This window comes from Procambarus clarkii, chromosome 58 (assembly GCF_040958095.1).
Source record: "Procambarus clarkii isolate CNS0578487 chromosome 58, FALCON_Pclarkii_2.0, whole genome shotgun sequence".
Taxonomy (NCBI): domain Eukaryota; kingdom Metazoa; phylum Arthropoda; class Malacostraca; order Decapoda; family Cambaridae; genus Procambarus; species Procambarus clarkii.
In genome coordinates, this window is record NC_091207.1 from 22062997 (window position 1) to 22086413 (window position 23417).

Below are 23417 nucleotides of genomic sequence, written 5' to 3' on the forward strand. Positions count from 1 at the left end.
AAGGGGGCCACAACAAACCGAGGAGAAGATAGATAACAGAGAACCTGATCCAAGGACCAGGATGGCTCAAGCGGCGCATGAGCAGGCCGGAGGTGAAACAACGTATGAGACACCTTGCGAGACAGAGCAGACGTAACATCAATGCCGAATGCAAGCTGCAGCGGTTCCGCCAGCACTGCACTATATGTGGCGACATTATTCAGTATAAGATGACTGTCCTGAAACAACCACGAGAGAAAGGACAAAACAACCTCAACAGAAAGCGATGTATACCGACGAAGAGACAAAAAGAATAGGAAGGACCGCCAGGAAAGTTCATACTGCTGCCAAGACAAAGCCTGCAGGCGAGACACCATCAAAGAAGCCACCTGACCACTATACAGATGGTGATAGACTCGAGTCAAAAAGACCAGACGCGAAGACTCGAGGAATAGATCAAACCAGTCTCATAATGGACTAGATTTGTTATCTTTTGTCAATACATATTCATAACTCTGAACCCTCTTACACATCTTAGTATATTGATAGTATCTGGGACACCAATTATACCTAGATAATAATAATATAATCCTGTGTGTGCTGGTGTTTAACATGTTTACAATTTCACTGTGTAACATTTGTCTTACAAACATGGCACCCATGTGGTGGCCCAGTTAGATCAAATTGCAAACACCTGCAACAGGTTGTGCAATGTACCTGTAAAGACTACAGGTACTGTAGTTCATAGGTTAAAATTCACAAGTCGACTTGAATGATAACTCATGAGTGCCACTAAGTAGAGTGCACAATTTATGTGATTAGTTCCACACATGTAGGCCATAATATGCATGTAAATTAATGTCCTTAATATCCAATTGGAGCTCCTGTGAACCCCTTGAACTACAGCATTTTTAGGTAGCCATATAATGGAATGTGTCATAATTGCAGTGTTAAGATTAGGGGCACCTTACTTAGACCACCCGTGGTCTAAGTAAGTACTGTATTGGTCTGCGAGGCCAATACTCTTTAATAGCTTTGTGTATGATGCTTCAGAGTAAAAAGAAACCCCCAGACCATGTATAATATGTAAGAGTAAGTAATAAATTAGTTTCTTTTACACATTTGTATCTGTGATCCTTTCTCCCTCATATAAAATTTATCATCCCCATTAAAGGGAACCATAATCATGCTACGGTAACTATATATATCACATAAATATTGGTAGAACTGAGCACTAATTCCCTGTCTAACAGGTTGAGTTAGACGCACCAATAATTCAGCAGAATTCACCTAAAATCTATGTTTGTTGCTCTTTTTATCATGTTGATGACCACTGTGAGTGGTAGGGCATACTGCATTGGCAATATTGCAAACAGAAGTGGTCCAGGGACTGTAATAATGGATACTCAGCCAAGGACATGTTTGAATTTTGGTCACCCATCTGTCTTTCACCTCTTCTTCCCAGGTTCATTGGTTTCCCTCCTCAGTTTTGTTGAGTTTGACGGTGCTTGTGTTTTTGGCAGCCCTCCCTGGGTGTGGGTACCCCATAGTCTTTGCCCTCGCTTTTTGGTGTCATGGTCAGGCATTGGGTGCTGTGTCCTTTGTTTGCCAGTGCTGCTCATCCCTCATCTCTTAAATTAAGCTTTTTTTAATCTCCTAAGTTAATTCATGTCCATTCTATATAGAAAAGTTACCAAAATAACAGCATAATCTAAATGGGGCCTAACAATGGCAATATACAGGTGAAGAATAATGTCTTATTGTTAATGCTAATTGTTCATTACTAATGCTAATTTCTGCTAAATTACCTCAAGCAACATCACCCAGCAAAAATCTGCTATAAGAACTATAACAAACTCTGTCTTCATATGACACACAGCCCCTCTGTTTAAATCCCTAAACATGCTGGAGAAGGTACAATATTGGGCAACAAGAATAATTCCAGAGCCAAGTCATCTCTCGTATGAGCGCCACAGAGCTGAGGGCCACGAGGCTGAGGGCCACAGGGCTGAAGGCCACGGGGCTGAAGGCCACGGGGCTGAGCACCACAGAGCTGAGGGCCAAGAGGCTGAGTGCTACGGGGCTGAGGGCCACGGGGCTGAGTGCCACAGAGCTGAGGGCCAAGAGGCTGAGTGCTACGGGGCTGAGGGCCACGGGGCTGAGGGCCACGGGGCTGAGTGCCACGGAGCTGAGGGCCACGGGGCTGAGGCCCACGGGGCTGAGGGCCACGGGGCTGAGGGCCACGGGGCTGAGGGCCACGGGGCTGAGGGCCACGGGGCTGAGGGCCACGGGGCTGAGGGCCACGGGGCTAGCACTGCAAACCAAGCATGACAGGGCAGATTTCATTGAAACTTTTAAAACACTTAACAATTGGGAGGATGCTGATCCGGACAATTTCTTCAAAATGTCAGATGTAACACGAACGAGGAGCAACAATTTCAAGATCAAAAAAGTCACAATATGGGACTGAGAAGAGGAGAAGCTTTTTCACTCACAAGGTTATAAACCCATGGAACTGCCTACCTGCCAAAGCCATAAATGCCAAACTCTGTTAGATTTTAAAATACAACTGGAAAAGATCATCAGAGCAAATGGAAGACCTCGACAAGCCTGACCTTCCTGTCCTAGTCAAGGCCACTAGTATTAGTGACCCCTCATGTAATTTCAGGTAAATACTACACACACACACACACATTCTCTACACATTCTCTTGTGCTATTTACAAGTACAAAATCTTGTTCCAGGGCAACTGGTCCACACACCTGATTGATTGTTAGGCAGCAGGACTACTAGTCCACATACCTGCCTGAGGCAATTGACACACACACACACCTGCTTGTCAGAGTAGTTAACAAATGGAATGCATTAGGCAATGATGTGGTGGAGGCTGACTCCATACACAGTTTCAAATGTAGATATGATAGAGCCCAGTAGGCTCAGGAATTTGTACACCAGTTGATTGACAGTTGAGAGGCGGGACCAAAAAGCAAAAGCTCAACCCCCGCAAGCAAAACTAGGTGAGTACACACTTAGCTGTCAGGTCGGCTGATTGTCAGGCAGCGGGGCTATCAGTCTACACACCTGGCTGACTGTCAGGCAGCGGGGCTATCAGTCTACACACCTGGCTGACTGTCAGGCAGCAGGGCTATCAGTCCACACACCTGGCTGACTGTCAGGCAGCGGGGCTATTAGTCCACACACCTGGCTGACTGTCAGGCAGCGGGGCTATTAGTCCACACACCTGGCTGACTGTCAGGCAGCGGGGCTATCAGTTCACACACCTGGCTGACTGTCAGGCAGCGGGGCTATCAGTCCACACACCTGGCTGACTGTCAGGCAGCGGGGCTATCAGTCCACACACCTGGCTGACTGTCAGGCAGCGGGGCTATCAGTCCACACACCTGGCTGACTGTCAGACAGCGGGGCTATCAGTCTACACACCTGGCTGACTGTGAGGCAGCGGGGCTATCAGTCTACACACCTGGCTGACTGTGAGGCAGCGGGACTATCAGTCTACACACCTGGCTGACTGTGAGGCAGCAGGGCTACTAGTCAACACACCTGGCTGACTGTGAGGCAGCGGGGCTATCAGTCTACACACCTGGCTGACTGTGAGGCAGCAAGGCTACTAGTCAACACACCTGACTGCGAGACAACTGGTCCACACACACACACACCTGGCTGACAGTGAGCCGCCCGGGAGACTGAGGGCCCCCGCACCCACCCTGGGGTCGGCCAACAACAGGACAGCGTTGGGTGGTGCAAGATGCAACATAACTCTTGCATCTTATACAATTTAATAATATATAACAAGGTTTGATGGACATTAACACAAGTGTAGAAAATATGACAAATCACAATAAGCAAGAAATTTAAATTGAATTTGTACAAATAATGAACTAAATTCTTTTTTGGTGTTAAAGTTTAGTAAGCGACGTAAATACGATGGTGCCACATTCTACAATTTTTTTTTATCTGAATTTACCTGAGGGTCACTAACACTTTAGTGGCCTCGATGAGGACAGGAAGCTAGCGGCTTGTTAAAGGTCCCACCACATATCCTGATGATTTTATTCAAGCTGGATTTTAAAGTTCAGCGGAACTTTGGAATTTACGGCTTCGGCGGGTAGGCGGTTCCATGCGTATATATTCCTTTGGGTGAAAAAAAATCATCTGTACGGGCTATTCATGCTACCTCTTGGGTGGCTTAATCTTCATCAATCAATCAAAGCATCTCCTGTTCTTAGTCATACAATGTGGTTTGTTGAGTTTGAAATCGTTGCTCCTTGTTTGTGTTAAATCTGACCTTTTGAAGAAATTGTCTGGATCAACAACCTCCAGATTGTTCAGTATTTTCAAAGTTCCAATGAAATCAGTCCTGTCATGTCTAGTTTGCATTGTTGTTAGTCCTGTGGGCCTCACCCGTTCCTGGTATCAGAGTTAACAGTTCTGGAATGATTTTTATTGCAAAGTAAATAATGATTTTAGAGCAAATGACATATTTTGCAGTGTACAGTTATTTCTTGTTTGTCTTTAGACAGTCTTAGTAAGACAAGCAAGGAGTGAGCCACAACCAGGGGTCTAGTGGTATGCCTGTAAAATGTAGGAGAGAGTGTACCCCAGAGAAGTCATCACTGCCTGATGTTATAATGGAAGGGAACTCCCCTTCCAAATACTAACACCTCTCCTCACCTTCTTCCATATGCCAAAAAGTCATCAATTAAGATAAGCTATGACTTGTACATATTATAGTACAAAATATTTGTCAGTATTATGTATGAAATGTATTTTGAAGTTAATATTTTTGGGAGTGAAATGGATTAATTCAACTTACATTATTTCTTATGGGAAAATTTGTTTCAGGTTACGAATTTTCCGGTTATGAGCCTTTTCTGGGAACGGATTAAATTTGTAAATGGAGGTACCACTGTAGTCTTCTCGGTTTGGTGCCTTCTTTTGATAATTACTTGAAAAATAATTACAGTACAGTACTTGTATTAAATCTGAGTATATTTTATTATTTCATAGCAAAACAACTAAATTTAATTAAAAATGCTTAATTTACATTCTCTAGCAAGGCAGAGTAAGGGAATGACATGAGATATATATCAAGGTTAAAAGGATATAACAAAGGAGATATTATTAATGGTAATATCTTCTCAGATATAATAAAAGGATAAAAACCCACACTTGTGTATTTGTGAAATTTATGTAAAGAATTTACACAAAGTCTTTCGGTCTTTCCTGAGTGCTTTATCAAGGTCCGAGTGTGTGATTAGGATGAGACTTACATCTCAACATCTCATTAAAGAAGATATTAATAAGAATTTAAATATATCGACACAAAATAAACCGAAACATACTACTGTAATTGGATATGTCAAGATTCAGAAAAGATTTTTGGTAATTCTAGATTGGAAACTGGGTCGTTGATTTATGGAACAGATTACTGGGAAATAGCTTTTGGTTCTCTGGATTGTCTTAAGAATAGGTTACATGTGTGCGTGCGTTAGAAAATCTGGTTGGGTATTAGCTGCCTCACATGGGGCAATAGCACTTCTACAGTTTCCACTGTTCTTATAAACTTAATTGTTTCTAGCATTATTTGTTGGCATGAAATATTTTTCCAGTGATTATGACATTGACAAGTATCATGCTGTACTGTAGTCCTAAAATATTATTCTACATTATATACACATGTATCTTTATGAAAAAATATCATGGTTTACTTAAGGATGAATTTCTCTACTAAAACATTGTGTCAACATTAATTTTATTGAAAACATTTTTTTACACCTTGGGAAATAAAGTATTCAAAACTAATGCCATTTGTGTGGCTCAGTTTTCACAGTAGCAGCAGTAATAAATGAGCTGCTGTCATCCATGTTTATCTTGCATGGTCAGTATGTGTAGAGAAAATAAATTTGTGTGATTATTTAGGTAGCTGCACTCATTAACAATTTCCAAAGAGTTTGGGCACTCGTTAACAATTTCCAAAGAGTTTGGGTTATACAATGAAAGACTAACTGTGGTGAGCATAAAATAACTCTCCATTTATTTTTACAGAAGTAGTTATTTAAGTTCTAAAAGTGTTTATGCCATGTCACAGATATAGGCTACAATCTTGTCTAACATTGATAAAATAAACTTTCACCATCTGAATTCCAATATAGTTTTCATGTATAGAGTATCATATATACAGTATTATTTATAAACATTATTGTAATATTGTCAAAGTTATTGAATTAAATAAATTCTTAAAATCGCAGAAGCAATCTACTTTGCTCGTACAATTAAGACTAATTTGATTCAAGTGATATTCTGTAATCATTGGAAATTGTGTTTGTGTGCTATCACATAAGGCATAATATCATGGAAGATCAAGGAATGATATTTCAAGTTGTCAGATGGCAAAGGTGATCACACCAAAATTAATCGGTCAATTCTCTAACCAACAACTTTGCTATCGAGTTAACAATGAGATGCTTAACAATACCCCCTGAAAGTTCTTAAAGGTCATGTTCCTTAATTACTGTACTCTGCTCCCTGTCTACAGTTTATGGAATGACCATAAAATATGCCTAGAATTATAGTGCATTTTCTAAGCTTATCCACAAATAACATAATTTATCTTAAAATATAAATGGTACAAAAGGTCTTAAGCTATCATTGTGCAGTATTCTAGAGAATTGAATAAATTAATGCTCAAAGTGCTTGCTTATGTACCAGCATGATCACAATTCTTTGAATACAAATTAGTTCAGTAAATGCATTTGTACCTTTAAACATGTACACAGACAGACATGTACAGTTGTAAAATACAACTGTATTTACATAACAATTACTGTATGATGTGTAAAGTAAAAACTGACCACATGTAGCCTCACATTTGTAAAAATAGCTGAAATGTTACTCCTGCCACAATTTGTTTATTTATAAACATTTCATGAACCTATTGTAATTGGCATAGTGCATCTAGTGAAGTTTTTTTCTATGCAGATATGTCAGGTTGAGTGGGGGATAAACCTGCAAAACAATAAAACAAATCATTGTTTTCACCATTTGACTATTGCTTCAGGCTCTAATTTGATATCCCATTCTGCTAGTGCTTCACATACTATTATACATCTCCTATAACAAATCATTTTGCTTGGGATCACTGTGACCTTAGTAGGTAATCACATTACAGTATAACAAAGAGGCAGTTCTACACTAACTCTGCTTCTAAATGCAGGTTTTGTTTCTTTACTAGTTTTGAAGTTTTAATTATGCTCAGTTTGTTTTGTCCTGCAACGACTCCTGCGTGAACAAAACATCGTAAATATATATTCTTCCATGACGCTGCACCTTTCCATACCTTTGTTTAGAGGTTGAAAACATCAAGGGTATTAAGACAAGTCAGGAAATTTGCATATTATTCGGTAGAATACCGAACCAGTTATTCAAAATTGGGAGCAGCAAAATTCTTAGCATTAGGATGCAAATTGTTTCAATATTTTTAAGTTAAATGGTTTTAAATCAAGTGGAAAGTTTCTTTAAATACATAAAAATATGTATCTTAAAGTAACAATACATAGAATGTTGTTATAATAATACTAAAAACATTTGCAAACATTGCCTTAGTGTCTGTAAATCTATACAAGTCATCTTGTTCAATCATCCATTTATGATTTTTCTGGGGAAGGAAGGATGCTAGTGTTAAGTACAAGATTTACTGGCAGAAACTCTAAAAATAAAATTACAAGTCAGCAGCAGCAAATATTGTATTACTGAATTATCCTCCAAAACGACTGTAATTTTCTTCATACTGGACAACAGGTATTCTACCGAGTCTAATATGGACTAAGGGTGCACAAAATGTGGAGGGACAAGATATAGTGATCAGCCTCCCATCATCCACAACTGCTACACATGAATTAACCCATATATGGATATTTTATGTTAGTCAGCGGAACGAAGGTCTGCTTGACGGATTGAGGGGAAGTCCACTTGAGAGCATACTGCAAACCTCCAGCCTTATCATTTGTTCCTGGGAAGGAAAAATGCAAATTAATCATCAGCTGGGTTATGACTGCTCTGTGGACATCTTAACACAAATTGACCGAAATAAGGCAACCACCAGAGTAGAAAAACAAACAATTTTCTTCAGGTAAACAGTGTCAAATTAATCATACAGAATTATCACTATAATTATTATAAGTTGTTGAGGCATTAGTTTACACAGTGTAGCTTAAACTTTATTGCACGATAGTGGTTGACTACAGGATATGACAAATTAATTAATGAACATGGAGGTTTCATGTGTTTTGACCAGATAATTGCATTGATACAATTTGTGGAGTAGGTGGGCATGAAGAATTGTAAAGTATACATGGCACTTATTGAATTTAAAAAAAAAAAATAGTGATTATGTATGGAGTTGGCTGAGTTTTGTTAAATGCTGTAAAACTTTTTATGGGAGAAATAGTGCATGGACAAGAGTTAATGGCACAAGAGTGATGTTTGGTATTAATTTACAGGTACATCAGAGTAGTTTATCATCATCTTGATATTCAATACAGTATTTACATCATTGGGGTTATGAGGGAAGTATGTTTGAGACCGGTAGAAAAAGTAGTGCACAAGTTTTCGATAAAGGTTCGTTTAGCAGAGAGATTTATGGAAGTTGAGCATTTTATTGTGGTGTGTGAAAGAAGACTTGTTAAATGTGAATGTTGACTAGAGCAAGGTTATGATTGTGAAAAAAGAAGGAAGTTCTGTATGAAATCAATTTTAATGGCAATGTGCTAAAAGTGGTAGAATTTGAAAATAGGATCCATCAAGGAAAGAAATTGGCTGGCTCGAAAAAGCAATATAGGACTGGATATAGCCAATGGCCTGCATGGGTAGAACAGGCATTAGTGATCAATTTGTACACCAAGCACCAAGACAAATTTGTGGAATTAACATAAAAAATCATGAATAACCCTTAGACAGCGATTATTGTCAATTGTTGATTCACAGGGTAATGCGGTTTTTGTCATATGAAGATTTAAAAAATTATTATCTGGGTTTTACATGTATGATGCAAACATGGATATAAAAGCTCTGTGGATGTAAATAAAGAAAAACAAGTGATATAACAATAAATGAAACATGGAAGGATAAAACAGGAAGCATCAGCATAGTTGAGCACCAGGCATTGACAAGAGCCAGACACAGCCTTGCAGAGCGCCTCCACCCAGTGAAACAATAAATATTCACTTGTTTTCATGTTTTTCTTACATTACGCATACAAATTAATAATTCTATAATGAAAAAATGAAAATTTACTGTGTTGTGGTCAATTTTGTTTTCCTGGTGAGGCATTTGTTTACTCTAAATGCTTTCTTGGTGAGATGGTGGAGTATCACCTGCCCTCTTCACCTATGTGCGAGGGGGGGGGGGGGAGGGGAGGGGAGGGTTCCAGGTTCTGGCTCTGGTCTCAGGTAGGTCGAACAGAACTCCACAGCCGATGTGACCTAGTAGTTGAGAGCTATCTTGGTGAGACAGCTCACAAAAGGGCTCTCACACACACAAAAAAAAAACAGGGTTGAATGTAATGAAACGCCATTTTCTGGGCGAGTCCAGGAGGCTTCTCGGAGCTATTCCGGGCTAATATGTATGTATTAGACCATGGCATCAGTCAATTCGAATGGAGTATTAAGCCTAGCAGGGACCGTGAGCCAGAACGTTTCCCCCTCAGAGCGGCAAGAGGAGCAATGGCCTATAGAAACCCCCATGTGGTTGGAAGCATTCTATGTCTGTCATCTACTGAGTTAGGCATCTAGAAAGGTAGGCGTCCCATTAAGGTGGTACCGTGCGGCCAGGACTCTGTTCGACCGCCAAAAACCACGCATTCGAATGTCAGCCCAAGATATGTTACCAATAACAGCAGCCAAAGCCGCGAACTTATGAACGTCGTTGGCACGGTGATAGACCGCAGGCTGGTTGGACCATATAACCCTTCAGACGACCTGAGAGACCTGCGCCCTGGAGCAAGTAAAAAAGGAAACCAGGTCTATCAAAAGAGTGTCCCCAGCCACCGAGGCCGTGACGCGCAAGTACTGTAACGGTAAAGAGCTGCAACCGGACAAGATATGATGCACCCTCGGCCAAACCAACCAAGCATCAACAACTCAAGGACTCCTCTGAAAAACAGCAGTCTCATTCTTCGCCAGAAAAGAAGGAATCAGCTGCAAACGAACAAACCGACCACTAGGACAAAAGAGCAGGATACCCCTGTGCCGGAGGAGAGCATGAAGCTCCCCAACCAGACCCTCAGATGCCAATGCGAAGAGAGCCTTAGAAAACAATCCTGAACTAAAGGGGCCACCACAAACTGAGGAGGAGAGAGAGAGAGAAGAGAGCATCCAGTCCAATGACCAGGATGGCTCAGGTGGCGCATGAGCAGGCCAGAGATGAAACAATGCACGAGACAGCTTGCGGAACGAAGCAGAAGTGATATCCACCCAGAACACAAGCTGAAGCAGCTCCGCCAACACCACATAAAACAAGGCGACAGTATTCAGCTTAAGATGATGGTCCTGAAACAGACAAGAGAGAGGACAAAACAACCCGATCAGAAATCGAAGACAACCTATGAAGAGACAAAAAGTGCCAAAAGGACCGCCAGGAAACTTTATACTGTTGCCCAGACAAAACACGCAGGTGGGACACCATCAATGAAGCACCCTGATCACCATACAAGTAGTGATAAGCCCGTGTCAAAAATAACAGACACAGAGTGGAGAAGATCGAACCAGCCACGTAGCGGACAGGAACGATCTGCTGAAAGAGTCGGAGCTGGGAAAAGAACCCCGGGTTTGGACACCAAGCAAGCAGCACCTGAAACCAAGGCTGGGCCAGCTACTAAGGGGCCAACAGGACTACTCTTCTCTGGTAAGTCTCCAACTAAGCCAGAACCCAAAGCAACAGCTGGATGGGGGAAAGAGGTACAGGTAACCCCACCTCAACCAGCTCTGCCTAAAGGCATCGACCCCAATGGCAGAAAACCCGAGGAGGAGCTGACGACACAACAGCCGACACAAGGCCCCCGGGATCCGAACCCAGCGATCACGAGAGTAGCGGAAGGGGTGTCCCCGATGGAACCAGAACAGCCGCCGAAGCCAGTTCCGACTCGTCGGTTGTTGCTAGAAAAACCAACGAGTGACCCAGGTGCCCTCCAAAAACAGCCGAAGGCGGGACTGCAGTCGTAGCAACGCCGCTGGAGGGAAAGACAAGGAAGAGGTTCGAGAGTCCCACACAAGACCCAGCGAAGTTCAAACCCGAGAGGGAACCAAGTGGGACTTCCCCTAGTTCACCACGAACCCGAACCCTGCGAGCTGGGAAAGAACGAAATCCCTGGCGAGCAGACACGCAGACCAGCTGGAAGCCCAAACCAGCCAGTTGTCGAGGTAGGCCATAATCCGAACCCCCTAGCAGATGCAAACGGGTCACCACGACCTGGATAAGGCATGTGAAATCGCGAGGAGCCAGATTCAAACTGCAAGGAAGGCAATGAAAACAGTAAGCGCACCGCCCCACAACAAAACTGAGCCAGAGCCTGAACACTGGATGAATTAGGACGTGCTAGTATGCATCCCTAAGGTCCAGAGACCCCATCCAAGCATCTGGCTCCAAAAGAAGCCGGACCTGGGACTGAGTGGTCAATTGAAAAGAGGAGGGAGGGGAGGGGAAACCAGTGGTTTAGATGGGACAAGTCCAGAATGAACCTCGGGTTTGCACAGTCCCGTTTTAGCACTGGAAACAGGCAGGAAACCCACCTGAAGGACGTCGTTGTTTCAACCACGCCCAAGCGCACCCATTCCAGGATGACCTGGCAGAGTGCAGAAGAGGCGGCCTGCCCCGTCAGCCCCGAACCCCCTGAAGGAGGAGGAGCCACCTAACGCCATTTTCAGGTCATTTCTTCCACCCTTGAGGGTGGAAGAAATGACCTGAAACACCCACAAATTGTGGGACCAAGTGTGGGCAAACAGAGCGAGCCTCCTCCCCCCTCCCATCCCATCGCCACGTCAACAGAGTGAACCGCAAAAGGGCCAATGACCCTTATGAGAAGCCGAACGACGGACAGAGCGAACAATGAGGCAATCAGACGCTTTCGGCTCCGAAGGAGGGGCCGGGCCTGAATCTGGCACTACTGGCCCACCATGACTGAAGGAACCTCGAACCCTAGCATGACCCTTCCGATAATGGTACCCAGAAAATGGGGTTTCATCACATTCAACACTGGTTTTATGCTTACACTGATCCCCAAGCCTTCTTATTTCCATAGAGAGCACCAAATTTTGGTCCTGGCTTCTGGTTGGCTTGAGTGGGTCTTAGAAGTCTGATGTGATTCAGTAATGTTTGACAGCTTCAATGCTATATTGTAGCTCAGGAAGCCACTGAGGGGGCTCTCCCGTAAGAAGATAATAAATTAAAAAAAATCTTGATACAACAGAAAGCTTGAAATAGCTCCAGTCCCCTATACATTAGTAGTCCACTTATTGAGGAATCATCTGCAAAAATCAAGTATTCACCGTCAAATCTGCTGAATAATAAATTAAATGTCAGGGTCATGCTATATTTTGAGATGGTGAGGAAATGCTGTTAGCCTGTGAAATTAATTTTGGAAATTGTTACTCTAATCCCACAATCTTTTGTGTTGACAAGAATAAAAAGGAAGAAAGATGATAAAGAGAGGTACCACAATATGTAATTTAAGCCATGCAAACAACTGGGTGAATATACACATACATACATAGCTTTTAGTTACTGAATACCTATTACATTTAGACCATAATTAAAACACTTCCATAATTTCCAATAGCCATAACCTACCTGACATACGTGCTCCTCCAAAGGGTTGCTGTGCTACTACTGATCCAGTTGATTTGTCGTTGATATAAAAGTTACCCGCAGAATCTTTTAATGCCTCTGTTGCTTTTGCCAACCATGCCCTGTTGAATTGTATTAGAGGATTTAATAATTTACATCCATGAACATGTACAATTATTATACTATGACAAAAATTTCTTCATTTCCACAAACATCCTTGTCTCCTTCCTCTATTATCTTTGTCATTTGAAAAAATGGTCTTGTATGGCCTCAGGCAGGGCTCAGGAAATAGAAAAACTCCCAAAACCCTCTCCTGGAACATACCTACCCATCTTTCCCAACTTTTTGGTACACACATTCTTTACTTATCCATCCATTGATTCCACATGGCCACACAATTCATAACCCTTTTATCTCCTTACATCAGCAACTAGGCTACGGGTGTGGTAATCCCCAAAACCATCACAACAGTAGTACACATAATATGTGCTCCTCATTCATTCATTCTCATTCTCTCTCTCTCTCTTTCATTATCATTCTCTCTCTCATTATCATTCTCTTTCTCTCTCAATTTTTTTAAACTAAGACTAGGGTTCATAAGGGCTGTTAAATGACGTGCTTAGTGAAACTGCAAGCAAGAGCTGTTATCCTACCTCAGTTCATTTGAAGCCTGCTCCTGAAACTCATTTATATCATGAGAATGTACTTTGAAACTGTCACATAGGAAACTATAGTTAAGGAAGTATCATATAAGGAACCTGATGAAATTACAAGCAAGAGCTGTTCTCATTCTCTCTCTTTCACTTTCTTCTGTTCTCTGCAAAAAGTAACAAAAATATGCTAAAAACATGGGCAGATGGTGCAACAGGTACTCTGAGAGAGAACTCTCTCAACATCAGAGGCCCGAGACTGTTCAACATGCTTCCACTACACATAAGGGGCATAACTGGCTGACCCCTCACAGTGTTCAAGAGAGAACTTGACAAACACCTCCAAAGGATACCTGATCAACCAGGCTGTGACTCATACGTCAGGCTGCGAGCAGCCGCGTCCAACAGCCTGGTTGACTAGTCCAGCAACGAGGAGGCTTGGTCGACGACCGAGCCGACCAAGTACTTGGTTTACCAGCACCTGGTGCATTATTTGTTGTAGTCGGTCATGGCAGTTTGTCGCTATCTGCATGCTACCCACTCTGCTTTGGTGGATGCAGTTTGTTGATCTAGTTTCCTTGGTTCCCTGTCCTAAAGCTTTTTTATCCTAGGTTGTCCATGGCATCATTAATTCTAGCCAGCCTGCAGTCTACCTTTGCACTCATGCTGTTTGCAATTGCTAGGTTTTGGTCACTGTATTCTCCAACATGTTGTGGACCTATATAAGGGGTTTTGGGGAGATTTAATAGGGTTCTGGCGGGTCACTGTCTGGACAATGTTTCTTGTCTCTGTCAAGCCTGTGTTGCTGTAGGTCGGGTTTCCTGTCCCAGTGTCTCATCTTCGTGACTTATGTTGCCGAAATCCTCCTCCCTGGTATGTCCCACAATTTATTTCGTTTCCATTGTTAAAGAGATTAACAGAGCTACTGTTCAGCCGCTCCAAAAATCATCAGTGAATATATTGAAATACCTTTCTGGTAAGGCATTGTAGGCTCTGCAATATCCTTCCCCGCTCCCTGCCAGTTCATGGTTCATCAGTCCTGAACTGTAGCAAGGATGATGCTAAGGCCGGGAGCTCCTGGTGATGCTGTCACTTGTTGGTGACTAGTTGTAACTACTAGGAGGGTTCGAGCTAGTTTTTGACCAAACTTTTTGCAGTCATTTGGCCACTTCAGTGCTTTGTTTGTGTTTTTAACTTTGCAGTTGTCTGTATTGCTTCTCTTACTTTCTATATGTTTCCTTGATGAGGAATATCATAACAATACCCTGCTGTGTGCCTCTGTGAGGGAGCCAGGTTCTGACTGGTCTGTAGTAGGCCATACAGGACTCATATGTATGGTGCGACTCAGTAGGGGGGGGGGGGCCATCTCAGTGAGATGCCCTCAAGACCCTATCAGAAAGGGGCTGGTTTTTCTAACCAGAGTTTTCATTACACCAACCACACCACTGCCCTTACCAGGTATTTAAACTAGTTAATCACTTCTCCATTCACAGTGATTTCACCTGCAATTATCTTCTCTCTCCACCATTATAACTTTCTTTTACCCACATTCACTACTTATGTCTTACACAGATCAATACAATTTTCAACCATTCTACATAAATCTGTCATGCAATTTGTATGCTACATCTGATATACTCCAATTGCTCATATTTAGCATATACACTAGGTGTACACCTTTCTCTAATAGTCTTACATTGGCCTCCCTCATGATTCCATCCACACACATACTGAACAAACAAATGTGCCATCACACTTAATTGAAATAAATTAAATCAAATTACAACGTGTACATTATTGCTTACTCATCATTAGCAAATATTGCTCCAGTCAGAGCATATGGGGTTGATGTGTTGACAAGATTGATAACGTCATCTATTTGGTCATCAGGATACACGTAAACTGTTAGGATGGGTCCAAAGATCTCTTCAGTCATGATGCGGTCAAGGGGATCTGTTGTCTGCACAATTGTTGGCTCCACAAAGTAACCAACACTGAAAAATAAGAGCTGTATTAATAATTTAGGCAAGTGAATACATGAGATTCAGTCACTATTTTAACAAAAATTTACAAAAGCCAGTAAAAAGAGGTGAAAGGCAGAGTACTTTGCTACAAGTACTCACCTAGTTGTGTTTGCGGGGGTTGAGTTCTGGCTCTTTGGTCCCACCTCTCAACTGTCTATCAACAGGTGTACAGATTCCTGAGCCTATTGGGCTCTATCATATCTACACTTGAAACTGTGTATGGAGTCAGCCTCCACCACATCACTTACTAATGCATTCCATTTGTCAACCTCTCTGACACTAAAAAAGTTCTTTCTAATATCTCTGTGGCTCATTTGGGCACTCAGTTTCCACCTGTGTCCCCTAGTGCGTGTGCCCCTTGTGTTAAATAGCCTGTCTTTATCTACCCTATCAATTCCCTTCAGAATCTTGAATGTGGTGATCATGTCCCCCCTAACTCTTCTGTCTTCCAGCGAAGTGAGGTTTAATTCCCGTAGTGTCTCCTCGTGGCTCATACCTCTCAGCTTGGGTACTAGTCTGGTGGCAAACCTTTGAACCTTTTCCAGTTTAGTCTTGTCCTTGACTAGATATGGACTCCATGCTGGGGCTGCATACTCCAGGATTGGCCTGACATATGTGGTATACAAAGTTCTGAATGATTCTTTACACAAATTCTGAATGCCGTTCGTATGTTGGCCAGTAGTGGACAACAGTCAATGATAAAATTAATCCCATCTTTGTGTAATTTCAGCCCTGGTGTGGGAGGTGGTGGTTTGTGTATTACTTCATTGTGAATGTGAAGGTTGAGCTTTAGTTCTTTTTATTCTGCCTCTAAACCTTTAATGAATTGGTGAGCAGATTCCAAAGCCTAATGAAGATGTGTATAAACTCTACCTCCACCACTTCACTTCTTCACAGAACATGCTATCTGTGCACTGCACTGACATTAAAAAATAATTGTCTATATGACTTACTGGGGCCATATGTTCCTACCTGTACCCCCTTGTTCATGTACCTCTTCCCCCCCCCCCCCTCATGATAAATATTGCAGTTTGTCTCTGTCTGCCCTGTCAATTCCCCTGAGAATATTGTATGTGGTTATCATGCTTCCTCTCTAATTTCTCTCTTCCATTGACTTAAGATTAAATTTCTTTGTCATTTCTCTTAAATTAATCCTCTCGACTTTGGGACTAATCTCCGTGGTGTAGAGGCCCATAGCAGTCTCCGTAGTGTAGTGGTAAGACACTCGCCTGGCATTCCGCGAGCGCTTTGTCATGGGTTCGTATCCTGGCCGGGGAGGATTTACTGGGCACAAATCCTTAACTGTAGCCTCTGTTTAACTCAACAGTAAAATGAGTACTTGGTTGTAAAAACGATTCTTCGCGGTGGGATTGTATTCCAGGGACCTGCCCGAAATGCTACGCGTACTAGTGGCTGTACAAGAATGTAACAACTCTTGTATATATCTCAAAAAAAGAAAAAAAAATTCTGGTGGTAGACCCGTCAACTTTCTTCAGCTTTATTTTCTGGCTGGCTTCTGGAGCTGTGAGGAAGCCCAAGGTGGGCCCATAGGTGCTTTACTTCATTCAGAGCACTGCTCATGCTGCAAGGAGTTTTTGCTTCTGGGGTCCAGTTTTTCTTATCCCCTTTTCATGGTGTGCTTTTGTTTTCTAGGCAGCTCCCCCCCCCCCCACCTTGGGTTTAGTTCCATGTACCAGTCATAGCTACCATCTCACTTCTGGGGAATTTCTTCACCCTGCTGTGGTCAATCAGTGGTCTTTTTCTGACTTGTTTCAGTATTTGAACTTCTGTTTGAATGTCATGCACTCACTACTTTGTCCTAGCTGGCTGACTTGAACATTTTTCCTTGAAGGTTTGGAATGGGTTCTCTCCGACCCATAACCCATCCTCATCAACAAATGCCATTTGCTATGTCATCCAGCCTCCCTGTTTATGATTGGATATTGCTTTACACATGACAACTGATGACTTGTGTATTTTTCTCGAGCTGTGCTTCATTCACATCATCTGCTCAAATCTCACCTCTATACATGTTGATGCTTCATCCACATACCACAACTACCAATAATTGCCACCAGAGCCTAACTGCCCAACCTCACCTAGATTTGGTCTGACTATTCAACACATTTTAGTAGGTTATAATATTGTCTTACATGTAAGGACATACCCATATTGTATACGCAATATGTTACACTTTACGTGTGCGTTTTTGTGTTCAGCCAGGACAAACTGTAGTCAACAGTTCGTTGTATTTACCTTCATCATTGTCATAACTTCGTTCCCCTATCAACTTGACACAGTTTGATGTAACCTCAATACCACTAGAGCTTTGCTGAGCATGTTAGTGGCTGATTTCGAGCATCTTCGAGTATACTCTATATATACAGAATATATATACTATATATACAGAATACACTGTCACAGAATATATAGAGTAATATGGAATAATATGCATATAGATAATACAGTCCATAATAATTTTTGGGTGTTAGGAAAAGGAAATACCATCTAGGATAGACAGAGCACCAGAAGAGGTAAAAAGCATTAAGAAAATAGTAGGCTTAAGAAAAGGCCTCACAACAAAGAAAAATGTCAGTGACTTTAAGAGGACAGATAAGTATGACAAAGATAAAAAAAATTGCTGCTTAAGGATGACATCTATGGAGTGAAACAAATGGCAGAAGTGTTTAGGAATGCCAGGAAACTGCAAAATGATGAGGATGGAAAATTATGCGTCATTAAAACGAGACCTTTCAAACAAAGACAGAGAAGTTAAACCTAGTCCTTATTGAGGTCAAAACTAATCCTTATTGAGGCAAAAACTAAACTTTGATGAAGCAAAATGTCTAATTAAGAGTAGGAAAGAAGAAATAAATTATTTTGTTAAACAAGATGATAGGGATCAGGAAGCCTGTGAAATGGTATATAAGAGCAAACCAACAAAATAATTAGAGGGAGGGGAGTAAAGGACAAAGGGAGAGGGGGAACATGTTCCTGAAAATCACGTATACGAACAAAAATAGAGCAAGATAAAAAAAATGCTGGAGCTAAATGATATAATTCAGCTTAAAATGCCAGATATTGTCATAGTAACATGAAACTTGATGATAACATTTTAAATAATGTCATACAGTATTCCTGAGAGGGTACTCAATTTGGAGATATGAAACAAAAATTATAAAAGGCCAAGGTGTTGCCATGCTGGTAAAAGAACACCTGAAGGAAAGAGAATCAACCTGTGCACTGTGCCACTGTAGCTCTCCATACTGTCCGGTTCCCTTCTACCACATGGAAGTTGGGACAATTGCTGTTTTATTGTCTTGTAAATGAGGTGACTGGCTGGTGGGGGCCATGGGCAACCGTCTAGTAGCAGTCACATTATAGATAAGTTTTCTATACAGCAACAACAATTGTTTGCTTTTGCTTTCTTCAGGGTTACACTCTCGTTTATTTTTGGTTTTGGGCCAATCTCTGATTTCGAAGCTTCCCTCACCTCATAAAGACGACCAAATTCCGGTCTTTGCTCTTGGTAGGCTCTAGTGGGTCTCAGAGGTCTGGTGTTATTCTCTAATAATTGCCAGCCCTAGTGCAACAGCTCAAGGGGCTATCCCAGAAATAAACACTAAAAAATCTCACCTGTCATCATATTTTCCTCCTGCAATAATTGAAGTGTTGGCAGAAGTCTTGGCATGTTCAATGTAACTGCTGATGCGTTTAAAGGCTTTCGCATCAATCACAGCTGACATGAAGGAGTCAAATTCTCTGACATCACCAACCTTCAGCTCCTTTTGAACAGCCAACAGTTTTTCTTTGATCTGTCGAAACAACAGTCTAGTTAATCAGTAAAAGTATAAATAAATATGGAAAGGTGTTGTTTTATATGAAAAACACTTAATGAGAAACACCAAAATATTACCTCTGGCCACAGTGATATCGGGAAGTAGGCACGTGAACAGGCCGAGCACTTCTGCCCACAATACTCAAAAGCTGATCGTATAGTGCCATTAACAACGGAGGTAACATCCGCAGAGGGATGCACCAGGTGGTAGTTTTTGCCACCACATTCCCCCACCAGGCGGGGAAAACTTTTGTAATTCTGCAAATTACTTCCAACCTGAGACCACAGTCGCTGGAAGGTTCTGTATAAACAAAAAACATTACAAACAGAACTAGTAGTAGACACTACAATTATGACATCCTATTTAATTACAATTATTCTATTTTAATTTTCAGTTTACATTTTAAGGACAAACTTTAAGAGAGCTCCTCTCCAGATACAGTACAAATAAAAGTCAAAGTAACACACCATAGTGGATGTAAGCTTCAAGTTTACACCACTTCCACTTTAGTCTGACATGTACTCATCTCCACTGAATATCATCACATAGCCACTTTCTGGCAAATATCATTACACTTTCCAAATCCATAAATATTAGGTTCATTCACAATAATAAAACAAGAAGAAAGGGAACAGGAGACAAAAATAGATACATTCAACATAGTTTCTTCTTTTTTCTTATAATGCCCTCTTCTGGTGTGACCTTCAGTAGCACACTCAGCCAGGACCAGACCCTGGCTGTTTTTGAAGACAATCAATGGTTGCCATTGGAAAACTAATCTAACTGTGCAGCACCCACCTGCCACCCACTTCAATCATGAGCCAACAGAGCCAACCCCAAAAACCTCCACAGAAGAGAAGGAATTAGGGCAGAAATGAAGAGCTACCGAGAAGCCCACCTGAAAACAGGGCATTAATTACTTTCAATACTCGATTTCTGAGTATCCCAAGCTTACTCCCAATGGCAAATCAGCATACAAGGGCAGAAAGGAAAACAAAGGAACATAGAGAACAGGAAATCCCCATGGTTGACCCTGGGGATGTGGTGGGACAAACAAAACAGCAAAAGAGGGACACCCAAGAAGGGGTAAAAACCCAACACCCGTTATGGAGCTTCTGGCTGACACAAATGGCAGACAAGTGACAACAAGTGTGACACATCAACAAATCCAGTCAACTTTGCTCACAAATGTGGTACACGAAAGTAGGAAAGAGAATAAACGTGCTGATCCCAGACAATTTAGGGATCATTCATCATGGTAAAGTCCTTCACCATCAGGAAAAGCAGGAATGAACTCAAATAGAATGTGTGATGCCAATCACCCCATTGTTCAACATCTTGTGAATGTGAATGTAGAAGAGAGAAAGGATGGTTGCCCTAAACCTAGGAGAAACCTCGGATGCAATGAGAATGCATCCACACCAGTTATATAGTCTTAATAAATGGAATACTCTACAATATTTTGCCTGACTAAAGAACTACGAGACCAATTAATAAATTTACTTAAAAGTCGACACAATAATAATCACTAAAGCTAATGTACTAATATCATATATTTCTATGGTACCCTTAACCTTCGGTAACGATGAAATTTAAAATAAACTTACGGTACTGATCCGGTGAAATTAATGGCTGCCAAATGAGGGGAGCTGGTTACTCCATCTCCAAAGACTGGCCCGTCAGCTGGAATAAAACTCACAACACCTCCAGGTACACCGGCTTCTCGCATTATCTTATAGATTGTGAAGTTGCTCAGTATGGCAGTGTCGGAAGGTTTCCATAAAACAACATTACCCTGAGTGGTAGAAAAATGAAGGGCTTCAACAATAAGTAAAATAATAATATACCTGTATATGCCAAATGTCAAGAAAACTCCATACTTAATAAATTTCGTAACCATTATACCCTTTCCTCCATTCTAAGAGTGCTTTCTATAATATGGCAAGTCATGTATGCACTCATAATTAAAAATGTTAGCTAGAAGCATAATACCGTTAACACTAATTTTGTGACTATTTCTCAAGCAAGCGCTCCCATGTGTGTGCACACACACACAAAACACAACCCCACACTGACCATGTGAGTGGGACTCTTCAAACTGTCTCCACTGACTCAGACTGGTGCTAGGAAGACATTGGGGCCAGATTCACAAAACAGTTACTCAAGTACTTACGAACGTGTACATCTTTCCTCAATCTTTGACGGCTTTGGTTACATTTATTAAACAGTTTACAAGCATGAAAACTTCCCACTCACCTGTTATTGTTATAAACAGCCTCCTGGTGCTTCGGAGCTCATTAACTGTTTAATACAGTAATTGTAAACAAAGCTGCCAAAGATTGAGAAAAGATGTACAGGTTCGTAAGTGCTTGCATAACCGCTTCGTGAATCTGGCCCCTGGAGAATACTTATTCCAGCCTAGATTGTAGACAGAAAAGTGTTTACCATAAATTCCCAAACAGTGCCCCTGGCATACTGTCCAAGTAGTATTCCAGGATGCCTACTGTCAGAGACAGGGAAGCCTATATTTAAACTTATCCAAGTCTCATTAGGCCATCTAGTAAACTTTCCCATGATACAACCCCCAAGAACTGTAATTACTAGGTCCTATTTACTATTCACTGCTAGGTGAATACAGGTATAGGGTGAAAGAAAATGTGCCCAACTGTCTCAGTCCTACCGCTGGAAACTAAGACCCTTGATTATTTGCTGACAATGGATACCACTGCTACAGGAGTATGATGGTTATAAAACAGACTGGAATTGCTCAGCAAGGATATTTTTAAGGAGTTAATGCCAAACAAATATGAGGCAAGCCAAAGTATTTAATATTTTTTTCCTGCGGCGACGCAACCTGCTTCAATAAATACTGTACAGTACTGTAAATTGACGGATGTCCGCTGATGACGCATGTTGCGCCAAAATTTAAAACATTTGTTAAAATTATATTTGTTATTCGATCATTATGGAACTAGTTTTAAAATGCGTGCCTTTATATTGTGAATAATTTGATACCAAAATGAATGACGTAGCACAACAATTGAGGTCAGAACACTGGAGAGATTATAAATACTTGTGGTGATGAGCATCCAAAATTAAAATATGTTAATATAAAATATAAAATAGGGAGCCGGTCGGCCGAGCGGACAGCACGCTGGACTTGTGATCCTGTGGACCTGGGTTCAATCCCAGGCGTCGGCGAGAAACAATGGGCAGTTTCTTTCACCCTATGCCCCTGTTACCTAGCAGTAAAATAGGTACCTGGGTGTTAGTCAGCTGTCACGGGCTGCTTCCTGGGGGTGGAGGCCTGGTCGAGGACCGGGCCGCGGGGACACTAAAAAAAAGCCCCGAAATCATCTCGAGATAACCTCAAGATATAAGATGTTAAAATTCCATTTACTGTTCACTTATTATGGCATTAGTTTTACAATGCGCTCCTTTAGATTGCGAACAATGTGATGCCATAATGAACAAAGTAGCATGACAATTGAGGTTAGAACACTGGAAAGATTATACAGTAAATACTTGTGGTGATGAACATGCAAATTTAAAATATTTGTTAAATTTCCATTAACTGTTTGATTATTATGTACTAGTTTTACAATGCAATTTACAATGATTGCTATAATACAATCTTTAGATGGCAAACAATTTGATACCAAAATGAACGGCATAGCTCAAACATTGAGGTCAGAACACTGGAAAGAGTACATATGTCAGTGTGGGTGCGCGCTCCCAAGAAACGCCAAGCCCACCTTGGGGTGGGTTGGGACGCGAGCACTGGGTGTTAATGCTAATCAGAGCAAGGCAAGGGATTTAGAGTTGTATGAAGGTCCTTATATAAGAAGCTGAAGGTCCTCATATAAGAAAATTACCATCATTGCAGGCGTGTATGCTAAGTTGCCTCCTATAGCGGTGAAATTGAAAGGAGAGACTGCTGCAATGAATCCTTCCATTCCTCGTAGTCTAAGTTTGTTAACAGTTACATTTGGTTCAGGGCTGCGAGGTTGCCATTTAGTTCCTTCTTTGGCATATAATGCATTAAATCTGGAATAACAAATATTACA

General features: G+C 41.5%; 3 protein-coding genes across 18 annotated transcripts in view; 1 reads left to right on the top strand and 2 right to left on the bottom strand.

Moving 5' to 3' along the window:
- fsd (transmembrane protein fates-shifted) overlaps positions 1–3785 on the bottom strand; it is a 37478-nt gene extending 33693 nt beyond the window's left edge. For 5 of the 14 annotated variants that reach the window (XR_011223201.1, XM_069306672.1, XM_069306673.1 and 2 more), the window contains exon 1: positions 3621–3734. The gene's annotated coding sequence lies outside the window, so the exon portion shown is untranslated. The other 9 variants (XM_045757957.2, XM_045757953.2, XM_045757956.2 and 6 more) reach the window with 9 other exon arrangements.
- LOC138353589 (ankyrin repeat domain-containing protein 24-like) lies at positions 1943–2449 on the top strand. The gene has a single exon (XM_069306781.1). The coding sequence runs from the start codon at positions 1943–1945 to the stop codon at positions 2447–2449; it is 507 nt and encodes a 168-aa protein (XP_069162882.1).
- Positions 3786–5735: 1950 nt separating the features above from the next.
- Positions 5736–23417, bottom strand: part of P5CDh1 (delta-1-Pyrroline-5-carboxylate dehydrogenase 1) — a 69217-nt gene continuing 51535 nt past the window's right edge. For all 3 annotated transcript variants that reach the window (XM_045757949.2, XM_069306674.1, XM_045757951.2), the window contains 7 exons: positions 23226–23397; positions 20958–21145; positions 19428–19650; positions 19148–19326; positions 15293–15481; positions 12841–12959; positions 5736–8008 (listed from right to left, as the gene is read on the bottom strand). In XM_045757949.2, coding sequence (XP_045613905.1) covers positions 7896–8008; positions 12841–12959; positions 15293–15481; positions 19148–19326; positions 19428–19650; positions 20958–21145; positions 23226–23397 — 1183 coding nt within the window. In that variant the 3' untranslated portion in view covers positions 5736–7895. The remainder of the gene's footprint in view (positions 8009–12840; positions 12960–15292; positions 15482–19147; positions 19327–19427; positions 19651–20957; positions 21146–23225; positions 23398–23417) is intronic.

What these genes read in the sequence shown, in the direction of transcription:
- LOC138353589 (XM_069306781.1), top strand. Translation starts at nt 1,943, where the DNA reads ATGAGCGCCACAGAGCTGAGGGCCACGAGGCTGAGGGCCACAGGGCTG.